Here is an 18,555-nt window from a genome sequence, read left to right as displayed (position 1 = left end):
CTACCCTAATATTATTCACTGTAATGTGTGGATGATTTTAATTGGTAGCCATGTTACCTTTATGTTGTGTATATAATACATTGTATGCATTTGAAAAACCTTAGATCCACCATATGATTAATATGATTGCCAGGGTGGATGTTAAAACTCCAGAAGAAACAGACTATCTTTTGGGAATATAAAATACACATGTAAGAGCAAGTCTAACGCACACAAATGAAAGCACATCAGGAATGTGCTGTTTTCAATTAAATTGATTTAATCATAACTTTGTTATTCAAAGAAGTGTTGCTTCAAAGATAAAATATACATCAGTGCATTGAAACCGTTGTCATCGTGTGATTTAGGTCCCTTTCCAGGTAAAAATGAACCAAGTTAACAGAAATATTCAAGTGAATTAGCAAAAATTATCAAGATGTCACGTGGGTGAAAGTTCTATTGCACATAAATGCTATACTAGGAAATGGTAAACTTTAAATAATTTCTATGTGAAAAGGCCTTAAATAGAAGCTATCAAAGAATAATGTTTTTTTTTTTAGTTTTTGAGACAAACAAATGTACATTAAGTATTGTAGTGTGTGTTCCAATACATTTTGAAGGTGAATAATAAGTTTGCATGTAATTAAAGTCTTTAAGAAAAAATTATTTGGAAAACAAAAAGAAAATTGTGCTTTCTAGAAAGGTGCCTTTTTTTGGTTTCCATGACAATCCATTTTGAGATAATGCCTTCATTCACTCAAAAACATGGGCACATACAGTAGAAACCAGTCCATGTTCACACACATGTAATACACCATCAGACTGAGATTTCAGCACAGTACGTTCACATGGCAACAGGTTTTCTTCCAAAAACATTCTTATAATTTTTAAAACCCATCTTCCGTTGATATTGATATAGCAGTATTCTCTTTTAGAAAACCAAGCAAATCTTGCATATACGTAAGTGTTTGTAAGATGTTATCGTTTTAAATACATTTCCTAGGACTTTAAAACTTTTCCAAAAGAAACTGATCAATCAATTTTGGCAGATTCACAGAAACTCTCTCACATTAATCCCTAGTCTCTCATAAGAAGTCAACTGTCATGACTACATCATTACTTTTGGATCCATCCATTATACGATTGCACTAGAAAAGCACAGTTTTACAGGGGTCCTCAAATCATTGGCTGTAATGTTCATTTTCCCCTGAAGGAGCCAATTTTATATTGATTGGAGAGCTTTTACTAGAATGGAAACTAGAAGACCTGGGGTTGGAGATCCCCACACCAAATAGTCGGAGAGCTGTAACTGTCATTCTTCCGAGACTAATTGCTTTTTAATGGGGTCTTAATAATGGTGTATGCACAGTATATTCTCTTCGCTGCATGATGTCACAGGTGTAGAGGTGAATGAACACAAGACTCCAAATGAACATCCCCCGCCAAGAAAATCTCATAGACCTCTGGGATATTTTTTATTTTATTTAGGTTTTGCTGTAGTTTGTTTTTTATGTCCACAAAATACCTCAAAAAAATCCTCTTTGAAACAGTCTTCAGGGCTCTTGTTTTTTTATAGTTATTATATATATAGATTTAAAACATTATAATACTTGGCAATTCCATACATATAATTTGGGAATGCAAACAATCAAATATTTTAAATACGGTTTCTTAAAAAAACAAAAATAAAAACACAAACATTTGAGATTTTTGCATTTTTTTTTCTTTTTTAAACTTATTCAATTTTTTTGCTCTTTTGAATTTTCTTACAAAACTCCACTTCAACAGAAGGTGTAAGCTTGTAGAAAAGAAGAAAGAAAAAGGTGAGGGGGGAAAAAAAAAAAAAGGCAGCCGTAGGGAGCCCTTGAGCAGCTCTGAGGTAAATGTGAGGTCACTTCCTGTTTCTGTCCACTCGCTTTTCCATCTGTTACCTCCTCAAGCCCTTCTGGGCTTGCTTGAGTAAAGTGTCGAAGTCTAGTGCATCAAACTTGCTTTTCATAGGTGTGGGGTCATAGTCACGGTTTGAATCTGAAAAAGAATAGAAAACTTAAATTGATGCAGGGAAACTTGGATGCACAGCTTTATAGAAGAATCAATGAAGCTGCCAGGGAACACTATGGCAGGGGTCTGGATTATTGGATTAGTGCTGTATGGGTGAATTAGGGGAATAGTGTCTTCTTGATGTAATCTTGGTGCATGTGGTGTTAATCACTATGTCAGTTTCCTTGTGGATTGCTGAACACTTAATTCAAATGCATCTCTAATCACTCTCAAAACAAAGCGGTGCTCCTGAAACTCTATTAACCTTGTTAATTATCAGTATTTAAAAACACCTGAGAGGACACCAATTTCATGGATTTTAAAAATAGTCCATCTCTGAGCAAATGGGAGATATTAAATGCAAAATAATCATGGGATATTTAGTTTTGTGTTTACAATACAGACACATTGGTTGATTCAGTTCCACATTTGTCCGAATCTATACATTGATTCAGTTATCCCAATAAAAGTAATGTTTAAATATTTCTGGAAATAATTGAGAGAGTATGCATCTCTTTTGTTCTTTATGGTGTGTGTGTGTGTAGGTACCTGACCACAAGTCCATATCAACCCTAAAAATGAAGAATTCCTCTCCTCTCTCCATCTCTCATGCCAGGTACATCAATTTGCTCAATTTCTTCCCACAGATCATTAGCAACTCTTGCAGCCATTCTTCAGTTGTAAGTGTCAGTCACCTCAGTCAGTATCCTTTTATACCCCACTTAGGAGCTCCCATCCCATTGGTGGAATAATCAGCTTGTGCAGGGAGCTATTTATACAATTCTGCACATCAACAAGTGCCCCCCTGAGAGGGCAATTTATAACCCCAGTGTCAAAGGTTAGAGTTCAGCTGTGGCTGGAGGTAACCATAGCCTTGTTAGCACTTACATTGGCATTAAAATTGAGCAGCCTGTCATAGTGGGATCATATTGTTTTCAGATAGCACTCATGAATGCGGTATAAATATTCTACATGTCAGGCACTGCAAAGCATACAAGGCCAATGCGTCCAGATACTGCACAGTTAGCATCAGCAGCTCCCTTTTGTGCTTGGCGTTGTGTTGCGGCGTATGTGGTAGAGTCGACAGCCACCCTTGCACGGTACTCACCGAGATCAGCATAGCTGGTCTTGCAGAACTGCCTCCGCCCCCCAAAGCAGAGGTCAAAGGGCAGCTCGTCAGGTTGCCGCAGTTTATTCCCGTTCTCGATGGCCGAAAAGGCGTCATCCGTGTGGTGGTAGGTGACGAAACCATAATTATCCCTGAGAAGAGGAGAAAATTGTCAACCTTAACAGGAGGTCTTTCAGGTTCGGAGGGCAAGAAACATGGGAATATCATAAAACTACATAAACACCAAACGGACTGCCCCCCAGCCCAGATCCTTACCCGTGCTCTCTGAAATGCAGTGTGCACTCCTCTATATCCCCATACTTAGAGAAGCGTTCCTTCAACTCCTTCCGGGTCATCCCTCCCCGAATCCTCCCGATGTACACCACTCGCCTCTCCTCCTGAGAGAAGGAAAGAGAGGAGAAACAGGTCAGGCTTGTGTGGGACGTATTCACCCACAACCTCTAGTCTTATCACTTACAGTTCATTGGACTTTGAAACTCTCTTTATGGATTTATTCGAGAAGGGAAAGTCAAAGAAGCTTCTGGTTGTTTGTTTGATAGAACCTCAAGTCACTCTTAATCAGTTAAACGTATCAACAGTGAAATAATTAGTAACCATTGACCCCGACTGTGGAGGGAGATCAGCCAGTTAGCTGCAGCAATAATGAAGTCTTTAGGATAAATGTCAGAGGATGGGCGTGATTGTGGTTTTGAACTGGGACAGAGTGAGTGAAATTCACCCAGGCCAGACTCTCATACTCACAATGGCCTTCTCCTTGCGCTGGTTTCTGATTTCTTGCCGGTCTTTTGAGTCGTACCGACTGTGGTGGCTATATCCTGGGCTGTGGGAGTGCAACAACAAATTACATTAAAATTAAAAATGCACAATTACCACTTTCCAGACAAGCCACACATTGAAACGGTTGCATTCTGGGACACCGTTTGAAATGAACATTTAAACCAGAATGTTGTAGCGGGCTCTGAAGAGTGCATATTACACCCCTCACCACCCCACTCCCAACCCACAGACACCTACCTACGGCTCCTCCTCCTTCCCCCCCAGCGCGCGCGCAGCTGGCAGGGCGATTGTGACCGTGACCGGGAGCGGCTCCAGGACCCCGACCTGGAGCTGGAGTAGGAGAACCGGCGTCGGCGGGGCCGAGAGCGGGAGCGAGAACGGGAACAGGAGCGGGAGCGGGAGCTGGAGAGCGAGGACGAGCTGGATCGGCTCTGGGAGCGACGACACCGGTACCTGCGGAGAGAAGACAGGGCACAGGAGTCAGAACAGCAGGGAGAGGGGTGGAAAATAAAAGCAAACCTAAACACAGTAGAATAGTTCCTCTAGACTACAGGTAGTGGTGGGTAACCCTCATCCCATAGGGCCACAGGTCTCGTTTTCTTCCCACCTCAACACTCCAGGCTGTGGGAGGTTGGGGATGTGAAGAGGCCTACAAAACCTGGCAGACTGAAGCCCACCAGGACCATGGTTGCCCACTACTCTAGTATCAGGTACAGAGTTGTGGTGGAGGCTCCTCTGGTTTGTGCTTTGTGTTTTTCCAGCAATTGGAATCTGTGTCAGTGCTGCATAGTTGTCATCAATAATCAAGTGTAGTTTGATACTATTTATTCAAGATTAATAAAGTGACTTATGGTTTCAATTAAGGGATGCCAACTATTATGTCATTCATTTTTCTTCTTCCCAATTTTTCAGATTTACATTTGAAAACCAAATGGATCAGACTGGCAAAAATAAAATTCTTAGAAGGGGGCTCCCCACACCCCAAAACTGTGAACAAGCAAGATCAACATTTGCTGATCATCAGTTACACACATTTCTATGGATTATGTTTAAAAGGAAATTAACTTAATTATGATATTCGTTTTATTCAGGTCACATCAACACCAAATGGCTTTTGTTTCCCCCTCAATGATACTGTGACCCACAGACCACTATTCCAATAGAAACCCAAATCTAACAGTGAAAGTAGTGATCTCAACATACTAGGACCCATGACTATCATGAGTCTCCAGACTGCCCTGCCCTTGTTTAATTCTCTCCATCCCCCACACCGTGACTCACCTCTTCCTGGGTGGAGATCTAGATCTGGACTGTGATGAGCAGGAGTCTGAGTCAGAGTCTGAGCCCGAGCTGCTGGAGTCCGAACTGGGAGAGTGAGTCCGGTAGCGTCTCTTTGGCCGGCCCCTCTCTGGGGAAGGCGGGGGGCGCTCGTAGTAGCGGAAGGTCCTGTTGCCCAGGCACTGTTGGCTGGGCGCAGTGTCAGCCTCCACCCTGTAGGGGGAGGTGTCTGGGGAGAGCAGGACCGAGCCAGTCAGAGTGCTGGGCTCGGATGGAGTCCTGTGGTCCAGAGGCTGGCTCACAAACTTCTTGGGGGAGGTGGAGGGGGTGGCCACCATGGGCGGTCTTATGGTTGAACGCTGGGATGCTGGAGGAAAGCGGGCCGGGGCCGGGGCTTGGCCGCGCTCTATGGGCTTGATGGTAATGCTGGCCTGCTGTTTGACATTCCAGCGTGTGCCCATGTCCTTTGCCTCAGACTGCTGCTGGGGGAGGCAGTAGTCATGGTCTGCGTAGGCCTCGAGGGGAGCTGCAGCGGTGGATGGGGCCTGGGGAGCGACAGCCACCGGAAGTTTGTGGCGCGTCTTGACGTTGGGCAGGGGCCGCGGCTCGATGATCTGGATGGCCTTGGTGGGAGAGGGTCTGGGCACTTCTGCAGCTTTGGGCTTTCCAAGAAGAGCCACAGGAACCAGGGGTTTCCACATCTGGTGTGGGGGGGTGGCGGGAGGGGTGAGGCCTATGGAGGGCAAGCACAGAGTCAGTCAGAAGACAGTGGTGGAGAAAGAACCAAAGGGCAACATTTAGGGCAGCAATATGGACATAGAAATCCTATTTAGAGATTTTGAATGTTGCATAGGCCTATTGTGTTTTTAGCCTTTCATGCTTTTGTTTGGCCAGGCAGGCCTGAATATAGCTGTGGGAAACCCTTAATAGGTTTTTATAAATTGGCAATCTCCAGGTATTTCAACAAAATTTCAACATTGGAATCCCTGAATGCACCACAGCTCGATTCCCATGAAAGGCAAAAACATTGCACCCAGTCTTTTTTCATTAATGAGAGTGGATAGAACTTTGGTCAATACTATCACAACAGGGAATAGCAACAGACAAACTGCAAGACTCAGGAAGGGCGGACTTTCCCAGCAGGCTTTGGTAGGAGGCGGGCCGGGCTGTACTCACCGGCAGTGCTGGCCAAGTCCGGGACTCTCGGGCGCTCCAGTAACTTCCTGTCTGGCTGGATGTCCACACTGCCAAACAAGATGACACAGTAACCCCTCCGTTATTGCAGCATTTACAGTCTCCCATAGGCCAAAACAAACAAAATAAATCCAAATAAACAAAGGCAGCCAACATGCCTATCAATTAAAGATGGAGGACCGACCAGGGACTGAAGTCATTCTTTGGTAGACTAGCAGTTTTTTTCTTACATTTTAGTTAAATTGCCTGTGCCCACAATACTGATACCCTGCTGTACTGGTTGTATACCCCCATTAAACTGAGCAGAACATTGTATTGTATGGCTATGTCAGTGCAAAGCATTAGCCACAATTGTGATTTGTAGATAAAACTAATATCTGTAGACTGTATATGAAACTGAAAACAAAACTTTAAAAAAACCCAAGATATTTGCAAATACTTTCTGGGTCTTGGGCCCAGGTGAGAGAGATTTTTATTTTGAGCTGTAGCTTCCTGTTTTTAATTTGTTGGCTTCCTGCCCTGCTATTTAAAAAACCACATCACATGGGATGACAGGGGTACAGGGAGGGCCATCTCGTACACAGTATCAATATATCTGAGTAGGGCTTTGTATGCATTTTTTTTTTAACCTGGTATATTTCACTGACAATAGAGATTAGTCTTATCCAAGTTTCTACACATCTGGCCCGGTTTGTGTTCATGCTGGTTTGGGGGGGAATACCCTTCTTGCATAAATACAAAAATAGAAAAGATCCCATGTGCTCCTCCTTTGAAATTTGAGGTACAGAGACGTATGAATAATTATGCTCAAGGTTAAGTTAAATATTCCAGGGTCTGGTTTATTAAGACTGTAATCTCCCAGTGAGCTATACTGTCTCGTAGGAGGGGTCATCAGATCCACACACTTTGTTAAACCTGTAAACCGTGGACACTATGACCCCCACCTCCCCGACATAGGCAAACCCCAATCCTGCAGCAGTCAGCTTTCCCCTCAAGCCTGTCCACTGGTCTTCTGTCTGCGGTAGGTCTTGGTAAACAGGAGGCCCTCAGTGTAAAGAGCAGCACCAGAGCTGTAGGGTAACTCAGCCAGCTCTCCCCCTATAAGCTCATCTCTCTGATTCTACTTACCTCGAGTTTCCTACAGCTGCTGCTCTACCACAGACCTCCGGCACACTCTGCTGCTCTTTGGCTGGAAAGAAAAGGAAGGAGTTAAAAATCACGGCCCGGGACTGGACTGGGCAGGGAAAGCCGCCCCCGTGCACAGACTGCCAGTCAAGGTATGACCTCACACTTCAAAATCAAAGCTGGGGACTTGAATATGTAGGGGAAATATTAATGAACTATAGTAGGAAAGCACACCTGTCCAAACTGGCGTCACACATTCCCACTCCTCCAGGGCAGCACAGCAAAGAGTTAAAGTGGATTTGCAGACGGGGCAGAATTCCAGCAGCTCAGACGCCATCACAACACAACAGCTGCTCCAATCTCCCTTAAAGAGACAGGCCGCTCTGTCCTGCTCTCTCACTGTAACAGACTCCTAATAACGCCACGTACATTTTTTTTTTTAAGCCACCGACTATGTGGGTTATGATCGGCTTCTATCAGAGGCCTGCAAATAATGCCTCAAGAAAATGCAACTCCTTCAGATCGCTAAATATCTCTGTTCATTCACTTGACTGACCAAATCAGAAAGTTATCCCGACAGAGCATATGGCGTGAAAAAAGTTTTGCTTCAAGGCTGGGGCCATGACTTCTTTGTGCAGTGTTTAATTTACACACACCCCTATTTTTTCTGGCAAATAGATTCTATTTAAAGCACAATTGCATCAACACCATGACCAGTTTGAATCAAGAAGTTAAAAAGGCCTTATTTTAATTCCACTGCTTCTTTTCTCAGCAGTGAAAGGAAAACACAGCACTCTCATTTCTCAGCAGATGTGCACATCAGATAATTAAGTAGGCCTGCCTTCACAAACACAGACTTTAAACCTGGGTCTGCCAGCTGAAGCCATCTTGTACTTGTTTGCCCACTTCTACCAAGCTTCAAGAATTTTCCTGTGAGAAAACAGTCCTGCCAAGACAGACACTTTCTGTGGTGCAGACTGGCATCCAAATGACAGGACCCCTGGCATAGATTGGAAGACTGAACCACACAGTGAACTGCCTACTTACAAATAAAAATCCACACTACAAATAAAGTAAAAAAAAAAACGATACCCAGTTTGCACTACAACAAAACCGTTTAATACACCTTTGCCTTTTCACCTAAACACAGCTCTGACTGCCAGACTCCTGAACTGAAAGCACACCAACACGATGTCTGTCTGCCAGGTTTGACCAATCAAATTTGCCAATTTTGTTCAGAGTTTGAGCTCACCTTGCGTCTCCTCAAACTGCTCCAGCAGGCTGGTCAGATCTGGGGCCTCTATTCCTGGGAGGGAGCAATGGGAGAGACGGTAAGAGCGGGGAAGGTTCGAGTGCACACAACAGATGAAGGTTCTGGATAAAAATAAAAATAAACATCCCATTGTGAACTATAGCACTAGACTGACAGGGCTGGCTGTGAATAAGTGCCCATTACTGGAAATTTCTACTTCTAGTGGGGGGGGGAAATCACACAGGTTCAATCCTGGTGAGCCACAGCTCTGCATGTTCTATTCTTTTGTATGTTTTAAAGCACCCTGAAATGTGCCGGGACAAAATATTGAGGAAGCAGTGGTTTCACAGTTGAAACCGTGAAAACCAGAAGATTCTCCAGGATCAGGAGTTTCAACATTTCTTTATCGTCAAAACACTGGTCTCAAAAGCAAAATGGCGAGATCTGTAAAGGTCAGCAAGTAATGCTCCTCACCGATTTCGCTAGTGAAGGACTGGATGAGGTCTGCTGCGGGACTCTTCTTTCTGGAAGGGGGTGGCTGGGCCAGGGCCGGCAGAGCACAGGGTTTGAGCTTGGGGCCACTCTCTTGGGAGGGGGTCACAGGCAGAGGGAGAGTGGGAGGTGGCCGTGGGGGGGCAGTGGAGAGTGCAGGGACAGGGGTAGCTGTAAGCACCAGGGATTTAGCTGGCTGGATAGCAGGGGCAACAAGGGGCAACGTCTGTGAAGGCATGGTGGGATTAATGTTACAAGAAACAGGGAGTGGCTTCAGGCTCTTGGTAGTGTTCTGGGGCACAGGTTGGCACTGAGAGGGGGGCCTGCTAAGGGCAGCCTGCTGGGGCGCTTTGCCAGGGTGTACAGGGAGAGGAACAGCGGGAGACTGCCGGCTGGCCGAGTGAATCTCTGAGAGGCCACAGGCTGCTGGGCCGGCGGCTCTCTTTAGTGGTGTGGTCTTGTCGCAGTGCGCAGGCCTTCCCTGGAGGAGCGGCGGGGAGCGGGGTGCAGTGCTGGAAGTGACTGTAGCGGGGTTCTGGGGTGCAGCTGCAACCGGGGGTTTTAGAGGACTGATCACAGGGGGTGGATTGTTCGTGAGTTTAAGGGGCACAGGGGAGCTCTCTGGAGGAGAGGTACAGGTAGGTTTGGCTAATGGGGCTGGGGCAGGTGGTTTACTTTGGGCTACCACTGTCCCTGGTGGGATGAGCAGAGCCTGGGGAGTTGGTGGGGCACCTGGGCCAATGGGCTGCCAGGCTGGCATGGGGACAGGCGCAGGGGTGGGAGCGGCCGCTCTCCTCTGGACCGGGGCAGGGACCGGCTGCGGCAGGCAGGGGATGGGCGGCAGCTCCTTGGGTGGCTCAGGCAGGGTGGGCCACCTGATCCTGGGGTCCTTCTTTTTATCCACCGGGGTGGGCTGCCTCTTCTGCCGCAGCTGCCGGTACTGCTCCAGGCTGAGCATCCTGGGTTTCGGCTCCTTGGGCAGGGCTTTCGTCGTCGTTGGGGCCGGGGAGTCAGACCCCAACGACGCGATCTTGGCTTCAGGTGTACATTGTGGTTGGCTTGACGGGAGCATCTCAGTGGGGTTCTTTGGCGTTTCAGGAACTGATGATGCCCTTGTTGTCAACTGCACATCGGCCTGTACCTTCAATGCATGATGTCCGTTTCCTGTGAGATTGTCACACTGGACCTGCAGAGCCGTGGATTCGGATGCTGTTGGGGCAACAGCGTCCGGAAGTTTTGCTTCCCCCAGATTCTCTGTTGGTTTTCCGTCCTCCTCCTCCTTGGCCACCCTCCTCTTGCTCTTGTCCCTTCCACCCTCTTTGTTTTTCCGTTTCTTCTTCCTCCGAGATGGCCTCTTTTCTGAGTTCTCCTGCCTAGGCTGCCCATCTGGGATCTTCTCCTCTTGCTCAGACACCATTGGGCTCCCTTCCACTGGGCTGGATGTCTCCCCTACCTCCTCCTCTTTCTTCTTCTCCTCCTCCTCCTCCAAAGCAGGCTTTTCTTCGACCTGCACCTCTTCCTGCTCGGCCAATGGGAGCCCCCCTTCCTCTGACAGGTAGCTGACGTCTCGTAAGGCCAGGACAGGCTCTCCCTGCTCCCCCTGATCCACAACCTCCAGCACCAGCCCTCCGTCCAGCAGCATGGGCTCGCTCTCTGTCCCGGGCTCCAGGCACACCGTCAGGCAGTAGGGGTGCATGTGTTTCACCAGATCGGACAGAGACACGCAGTCCGTGCCAGGCTCCAGCGTCAGAGAGAGGCCCAGGTCGGCCATGCCAGGGGAGAGAGCGTCACTGTCGATATCCGAGCCCTGCATTGGGCTGCTGGCCGCCGTGTCTCCTTCCTCCTCTTCCCCGTCACTCCGGGCCTCTCCTCCCAATCGTGGGACCCTGGGCCTCCCCTGGGAGCTCTCCTCTCTGGGCCTGCCTAGCCCCTCTAGGAAGGAGCTCCACTGCAGGTCTGGGACCACACTCTCCACCTGCAACAGCAACAAGCCCAAGCAAGTGAAGCAAACTATATCAATCCCAAAGGATGAGATGTTTTGGAATAGTTAAGACGTTTAAATGAATGAAGTCTAAGAAAAAGATGAATGATAATGGAATGGTGGCAGCCTTATTGTTGTTTATACGACAATATTAGTATACCATGTGTGTTTTTCTGCTTTGCAGGACACAAAGAGGAGTGGAGGGACTAACCTTTGCATTGGTTTAGGTGCACAGACAAAATATCATGGTCAAAGATACCCTGAGCACTGGATTAACGAACAGGAATTTAATTGAATCCCCCAACCCCCATGGAGACCTGGTTTGCTGGGGGATGGCAGAGTGGACCCCTTACCTTGCCAGCAGAAGAGGAAGAGACAGACTTGGGGCCTCTGAGGTTTAGAGATTCCCTCTCTGGGGGGGACCGCGCCAGACTAAGAAATCGCCTCAGCTGAAACAGAGGAGAAAAACCCTTCAACCTGACATGGAATCCTAGGGAGGAGGACCTGTGTTTAGCCCCATCCCTGCTGAAGAGGCAGAGAGTCACCAGAGGAGCGGTTGGGGTCTGAGCTGCCACTCACCGGAGACTGCTCCCTTTCTCGCTGCCCTGCTAAGAGCTCAGAGTCTGGTAGGGTGTCGAAGGGAGACAAGTTCTCGTCATCCACATTGTCCAGGATCTCGGTGAGAGCTGTGAGAAGGGTGGCTTCACTCTCTTCATCGAGTCGGTTTTTGATCTGGAGGAACAGGAGACAAATTCCCAATTTATTCCCAATCACATAATGCCTTGAAAACATGGTCATTTTGACAGGCTAAGCTCCAATAATACATAAACAAATACAAACACTCTGTCATGATTGGACAGCCAAAACTTAGAATTTCTACTCAACTAACCTCGAACTGATGTTTACTGTTACAACTATGATGTAAAAGTATTAGTGTAGGTAGCTTTGTGTAGGGCAAATCGTACACTGAGCCAATGGGCGGCTAGACTCACCTCTCCGGTAACAGCAGAATCTTCTAGGATGGAAAGGATAGTGGGGTCCAGGCAGCTGGATAAAGACTCCAGACCTTCAGAATCGTCTAGCTGGTTTACATCAAGTGTGGACAGACTCAGGTCATGGAGATCATCACAAGACAGAGCTCCCTCCAGCACCTCGCTCTGAGCAGGCAAAGAGGAGAGAAAAAAGGCAAAGATTTGGTCACACCGGTCCAATATAATTCTCAAGAACATGCAAAACTTTTTGGTGTACAGTTTTGGACAATTTCATCACATTGCAAATGCCCACAACTTACACCCTCATTAAATGCAACAAGCCAACAATTACCAAATAATCCATGAATGTAGTCAATCATTAAGCATCACTTATCAGTATCCATTAGCAAAAAATGGATTAAGAGGCATTAAACAATGACAATTTCGAAACCTACATAGTTTCATACATCCACCACTTCTCACTGCTCAATTCTTGAGAAGGATTTTTTGGGGGAAAATATGCATGAAGATGACAAAAGCTTAATTCAAAAGAGATTCATATTTCCAGTTTTTATTGCAGTACAACACTGTTGCCAACAAACGCAGCACAGAATGAATATTTGCAATTCATGAGTGCTTTGGTTAATTACAGTGGGTGGCATTAATTCACTTGGCAGAGGAATTCACTCCAAGGTGGGCAGTACAGTTTTACTGCAGCCTGTTACTTGGTTACACTGTGCCAGTGAAGCAATGACATCAGATCACACTTTGTTGATAAAAGGTTCAAAACACCACAGAATTCCAACAAGAGTCCATAGCATAGGGAAATCCAGTCAGCTCCCATGCATTCAGCACTCTGTAAAACTGCAGCCAAAGCATACTATCTGTCTAGGCCACTGAATGGCCATCTAGCCTCCCCCCCAAACAAAGGCCAACAGCTGACCAGACCAAAGCATGTTGGGACATGAATGGAGCCGTCTGCCTGAAAGCAAAAAAAAACACATATCGGGCCATCTCGGTCAATGTAGGCCTGGGATGTGGACAATGTTAGGAGTGTAAATCATCTCCAAATCAGCAACTTATGAGAAGGATCTAGGTCAGTGTGTTAACATCATTGCCAATATCCAAAAGCTCTCAAAGGGATCTTCTGCAAAGCCAGACGAAGAGAACAGAATCCCTTTAGTGTGGAACAGAGATTACAGGTGGACAAGAATCCAAAACCCTGAATGATACAGACAAACTCAGTAGGCTACTTAAAGATCGGAAACAAGGACCAGAGAACACAAGTTGATATAAGCAAGACAGAAATTGGATTTGCTTGTCCACACTAAGAGTGGTGGGTATCTGGAACAAGGTATCCGTTCACACTGTTGAAGACGATTTCTTGGGAACCTTCAGGAAATGGCTTTCAGAAGATCACCACCCCAGCACTACAGCCTATTTTCAAATACCTTGGTTCAGACAAGCATTTGTGTACATTTACCATTGATCTAGAACTGAAGATGAACAGTACACGAGCATACCACCTTTTCTAAAAGACACGATTAAAGTGTTGTCACACTGAGATGGCGGTGGAGGAATGGCAACTTGACTGATAAATCCATTTAATACACAAAGGCTTTTAAGTGGGAGCCAAAACACAAAGCATGAAAGATTTAAGTGTTCTCCAAAAGGAAGACTGCTTTGGTTTGTCACATGCTTTTATTCACAGCAACAGGCACACATTCCTTAAGCACCCTTGTTTACAGAGATGACAGCAGCCAAGAGCAAAAAGGGCCGTCATAACACAGTGAAAAATAAAACAATGCGAAAACATTACAACCAGGGGATATAGACCGACTGATTATACTACTTTTGTAATGGTAAAAAAAAAAAATGTATGTAATGCTCGTGTAGACTAAGTTGCCTTGGATAAGGGTGTTTACCAAGAAACAAACAAATAAATAATAACATGAGTTATACCTTCAGCATTATTTATATACAGCTATGGGTAATGTGGAAGTCTAATGTTAAGGAGTTAAATTGCAGCTTTTAAATGCAAAAAGCAGCAAGGAATGCATTACTATACTAGGCTGTACATAAAACTGTAAGCATCTAGCTACAGACTACACAGGTGCGGTAAAATACTTTTCAATTTAAATATATCTCGGGAAATTGTTTAAATGTAGTGAAGGCTCTAAAAAAAAAAAAAAAAAGTTTTGAAAAGTGGTTCTGGCAGGGTTTTGAGAAATGGCTATTAAAGATCAGTTCTGATGCCTGTGAACTATGCAGTCAGTAGAGGAGCCTGTTCGTCCTGCAGAGTGAGGAGGGTATACAGGAATTTGCCACTGACTTAAGGGATAATATATGGCCAACACTGACAGGATCTGTTCACTGTGTAGATTTAAAAATGTAGAAATGTCAGAGTTAGGGAAACAGAAAAATGATCAATCCTGACAACTCCTTTTGTGAAGCTGCCTTCTAGCTAAATTGTCTCCACCTCTCTTACATTGTTAGTCACACTGGGAATGTGGAATGAAGCCAGGATTATACAACGTTATTTACGTGCATTAAAAAAAAAGCATTCAAACAATGTGCAGTAATAACAGATGCAATAACGTTTAGTCTAAAAAGGTCGAGGGGCCTTGCTTGTGCTGGTGTTAAAACCACGCACCCCCTCCAGCTCAGTGTGGGTCACCCTGTTTAAACGAGCATGGTATTTGTAAAGGACATTAAAACACAATCGTTACAATTGTTGTGGGTAGTTTTTCATAATCTATTCCTAGCGAAATTGACAGCGGATCTTCTTCCTATTTAATCCACGGGAAAGACTCTCAAATCAATCCCGCAACTGGTGAGCTGAGTAAGGCCGGTGACCATGCGGGGTCCACGCTGCCACACACACCGCTCGCTTTAATACAGCGCACGTTTCCGCACGCCTGCGCTACTCCGCCAATGGGATGGCTGGGATTGAGCACATCTGCGCAGATCGAGGCAGGTGAAGGGCAGCATTCGGGCCAATCGCAGGTGCTCCCGCAATACGCAGACCATGAGGTAATGCGCAGCCGGGTCTACGTACAGGTTATCATCCTCTACCAGCGCCTTGCTATTCCAATCAGTAGCCACATGCCCCCTAAAACGCGCAATAAATACTTTAATCGGACTCCTCAACATCCAAAGTGATGTTAGGCAGCAAACTACTCTGGGATGACAAATTCCGCCCCCCACACACCCACCATCCTGGATACCAACCAAAACAATCGCATCAGGGCGATTCTGGAAGCGTTGGCACTGGCGGTTTGTTTTGTGCCAGGACAACATGTGTCAAACTCGGACACACCCTGGACGCACTGGGCCGGGGGGGGGCAGCGCTACTATTTGCTCAGGAATCGATACTGTAGCCACACGAGGAGCTGCACTTCCACTTCCGGTTCCTCCCCCCCAGAAGGCCGCAGCAGCCTGATACAATGTAACCGATGGGATCCAGACTGCAGTTGCACTTTTCACAATCCGGCCTGGTGTAGGAAAACAGTTTGTAGGAGTCAGTTTCGTGTGCATAAATAATAGGGAGTGATCAGGAATACTTAGTCCTGGTGGAAACGCGACACCCGGCACATAATCGGCCGCCTGCACGCCGACACTCACCGGCCGGCGCCGCTCCTGCAACCCCACGTGTTGTCCCGTTAAAAACAAACCGGGCCGCAATGGGCGAGTGAAGAGTGCTGGATCAGATGTGCATTCTTTCTAGACATGCATGTCCCGACACATATGCGTTTGGATCATTTCAAAGCACGGGTGTCCAAAATAAGTCCATCTTCATAAATCAAAACAAACGGGGCAGTGTCACTTCCCCCACATGTTGATCTGAAGACATGCATCGATTCTGATGACAGAAATAATAAAGACTGCCGTGGATATTGCACTACGTTTTCGTGTGGTCATCTCCACGCAGGATAGATAAGTCCATTTCAGATCTGCTGTTCTGTACCTGACATGCCATGTTAACAGATTTAGAAGTGTGGCCTGTCCTGAGGTGAGGTAATGACAGATTGCCACATTTGCTACCTCGCCATTGCGTTCCTTCTCCTGCGGCTGTTCATTCATTTTCTCGCCAACAAACCACGTGGAAATGACTCAAACAGCCCAGTGTGGCACATACATGCAACACACCAACTGCACGATTTTCTTTATCACGCCTTCACACAATAAGGAAACTGATTCTGGGTGGATCATTCAGATTAAAAATCGAATCCTCCATTTAAATCAAGTATGAAATGCAGACATTCATGCCGACTCCAAGAATCGCGGTAGTACACGATTACGGTCAGATCGATCGACAATAACGACTGCTCAAAATCAATATCAATGTTATTAACATAGCAAAGCCCTCAAATCAAAAGACCTGCATAATCACACAAGGGGGGGACAAAAAAAACTTTCCCTTCTCACCAGAGAAGCTCCACTTTTTTCGTCATCGGGTCGCGTTTCCCACCCAGACAGTGGATAACTCGTATTAACTCCGCACGCATTTCCCTTTTCCTGGCGTTTTAGGTCCATGGATCACTGTTAGTTTTCAGTCTAATTTGACAAACAACACGTCCCCATGTTTTCTCTTCTTCCATTTTACCCAGCGCTGATGCATTTGAATGGGCACTACAACATCCACGTGTCACTCGCCAGCGCGCATCCTGGACTGCAGGCTCCGATCTCGCCCACGGCCACCCGCGACAAAATGCCCTTAAACTGCCAGTATCCCCATAATCAGCTCTGCCACCCCATTACCTCGTCCAGTGCATACGTGGTGAAGAATGCCATGTTGCCGGCGGTTAGTGTCTCCTCGCCTGCTCCCCACCGCGCCGCCATCTTACACCCTTGCGATCTCTGCTCATGAAGCGGATCTGAACAGCAACAGCGCCGACCGGCGTGGGACACGTGGTGCGCGCTTTCCCGGCAAGACAGAAGTGAGACACGGGGTCAGAGGTCAGCCCCGCCCATCACATGTGGGTGCAGGAAGGGCTGCGCCATGTTTTTTTTGTACTGCACGATTGGAAAGGCTTGACCAAGAAGGAGTTTGAATTAAAATCTGTTCTTCTGAAAGCCACACTCAGTGGCTTTGATTCAATTCGTAAATCAAGACTGAGCAACAGTATTGAATAGCCTACGAAACAATTTATTTTTACAACTTTTCTCTCGTTACAACACGTTTTTGTTGTACATAGTATACTAGGCTATCATTAAAGCCGGATCTAACATACCTAGTGTGTTCTTTAAAGTAATGTATAACCCCTACACGTTTAAGACATGTGGATTACTTAACGCTTACATACATAGTCGCGTATTTTATTACTAAGTGTTTATTGCAGTGCTTGCAAAGATAAAACGTTAAAACAAGTGTCTGTAATTGTGCAAGCAATATTGTATATATTTTGTATTTTCTGGTATACTAGGTGAGCTAAAACACTAATAGTCAAGTTTTCATGCACACTGATATAATTGAATAATTTGTTACACGTTGAAAAGCAGCCATTTTTTGTTAATACACTGGGTGGAGACTGAAACGATTGTGGCGTATGTCTTTCCTTGTTACGACATTGGCTGTAACATCATTATGCCGCAAAGAAGCCGGAGCCTGTCAGGGCTAGTACCATAAAAACCGACGACAAATGTATGGACCACCATAAATCACATTACGGGAAAATTAATTCAGAAGCATCAAATATCAGAGCTTGGCATAGTGTATTATACTGTGCAATCTAACTTGATAGCCTGTAATAGTATCTGACTTGCGATCAGAAAAACGAAATCATAGCATGACGGAAAAAAGATCCAAAGATAGATAATATCAGGGAGTGCGCGTCCTTTCTTGGCTTTACGGTAACGCCGAAATTCGAGGCCCCGCCCACTTCGCCGATGAAAAGCATCAGATTGACAGCTGCTCCGCTGGAAGTTTTGAGTTGTGATTTGTTTTAACAAGCCTATTGGAAACAAGGAAACAACGCTGTCAGATTTCGACTATCTGTCTGGTCATGCCTTTTGCATAGTTGACAGTGATATCTAAATAACGTTAAGATAATAACATTCAAAGCCTTTCAGAATGTCAGAACAAAAATATTATATATATATATATATATATATATAATGTAATGTAGTGCCAGCAGGTGTTCAGCACAGATGCTGCCAACGCAAGGCATAGTGGGAGCAGCTCTTATAACGTTTCCTGGACATTATGGACAGTGGAATAGACAGAGCCAATTGTAAATAGTTGCATTATCAATTTGGCTTGCCATAGTTTTGTGTGTAATTGTGTGTTAGCTGTGGGCTTGCTATCTCCTCTGTGTGCACTTTTGTATCCCTTTTC

The 18,555-nt window shown here is 45.8% G+C and overlaps 1 protein-coding gene across 1 annotated transcript; it reads right to left on the bottom strand.

Annotated features, from left to right (window-relative positions):
- Positions 1 to 1,440: 1,440 nt before the first annotated feature.
- On the bottom strand, positions 1,441 to 17,137 carry pprc1 (PPARG related coactivator 1). Its single transcript, XM_066693134.1, has 14 exons — positions 16,980 to 17,137; positions 12,240 to 12,404; positions 11,827 to 11,979; positions 11,601 to 11,696; positions 9,249 to 11,241; positions 8,775 to 8,828; positions 7,526 to 7,586; positions 6,380 to 6,447; positions 5,207 to 5,936; positions 4,163 to 4,378; positions 3,890 to 3,968; positions 3,404 to 3,525; positions 3,128 to 3,279; positions 1,441 to 2,007 (listed from the first exon to the last, which is right to left on the bottom strand). The coding sequence occupies exons 1-14, from the start codon at positions 17,058 to 17,060 to the stop codon at positions 1,907 to 1,909; spliced, it is 4,071 nt and encodes a 1,356-aa protein (XP_066549231.1). The 5' UTR covers positions 17,061 to 17,137; the 3' UTR covers positions 1,441 to 1,906.
- Between the last annotated feature and the right edge of the window lie 1,418 nt (positions 17,138 to 18,555).

Source organism: Amia ocellicauda, chromosome 20, assembly GCF_036373705.1.
Source record: "Amia ocellicauda isolate fAmiCal2 chromosome 20, fAmiCal2.hap1, whole genome shotgun sequence".
NCBI lineage: Eukaryota > Metazoa > Chordata > Actinopteri > Amiiformes > Amiidae > Amia > Amia ocellicauda.
This window is presented reverse-complemented; position numbering and strand designations above follow the sequence as displayed.

What these genes read in the sequence shown, in the direction of transcription:
- pprc1 (XM_066693134.1), bottom strand. Translation starts at nt 17,060, where the DNA reads ATGGCGGCGCGGTGGGGAGCAGGCGAGGAGACACTAACCGCCGGCAAC. An exon ending in AGCGCAAGGAGAAGGCCATT is followed by an intron (nt 3,526 to 3,889) that starts GTGAGTATGAGA and finishes TCCTTCTCTCAG; the next exon opens with GAGGAGAGGCGAGTGGTGTA. An exon ending in GACCAGCTATGCTGATCTCG is followed by an intron (nt 2,008 to 3,127) that starts GTGAGTACCGTG and finishes ATTCTTTTTCAG; the next exon opens with ATTCAAACCGTGACTATGAC.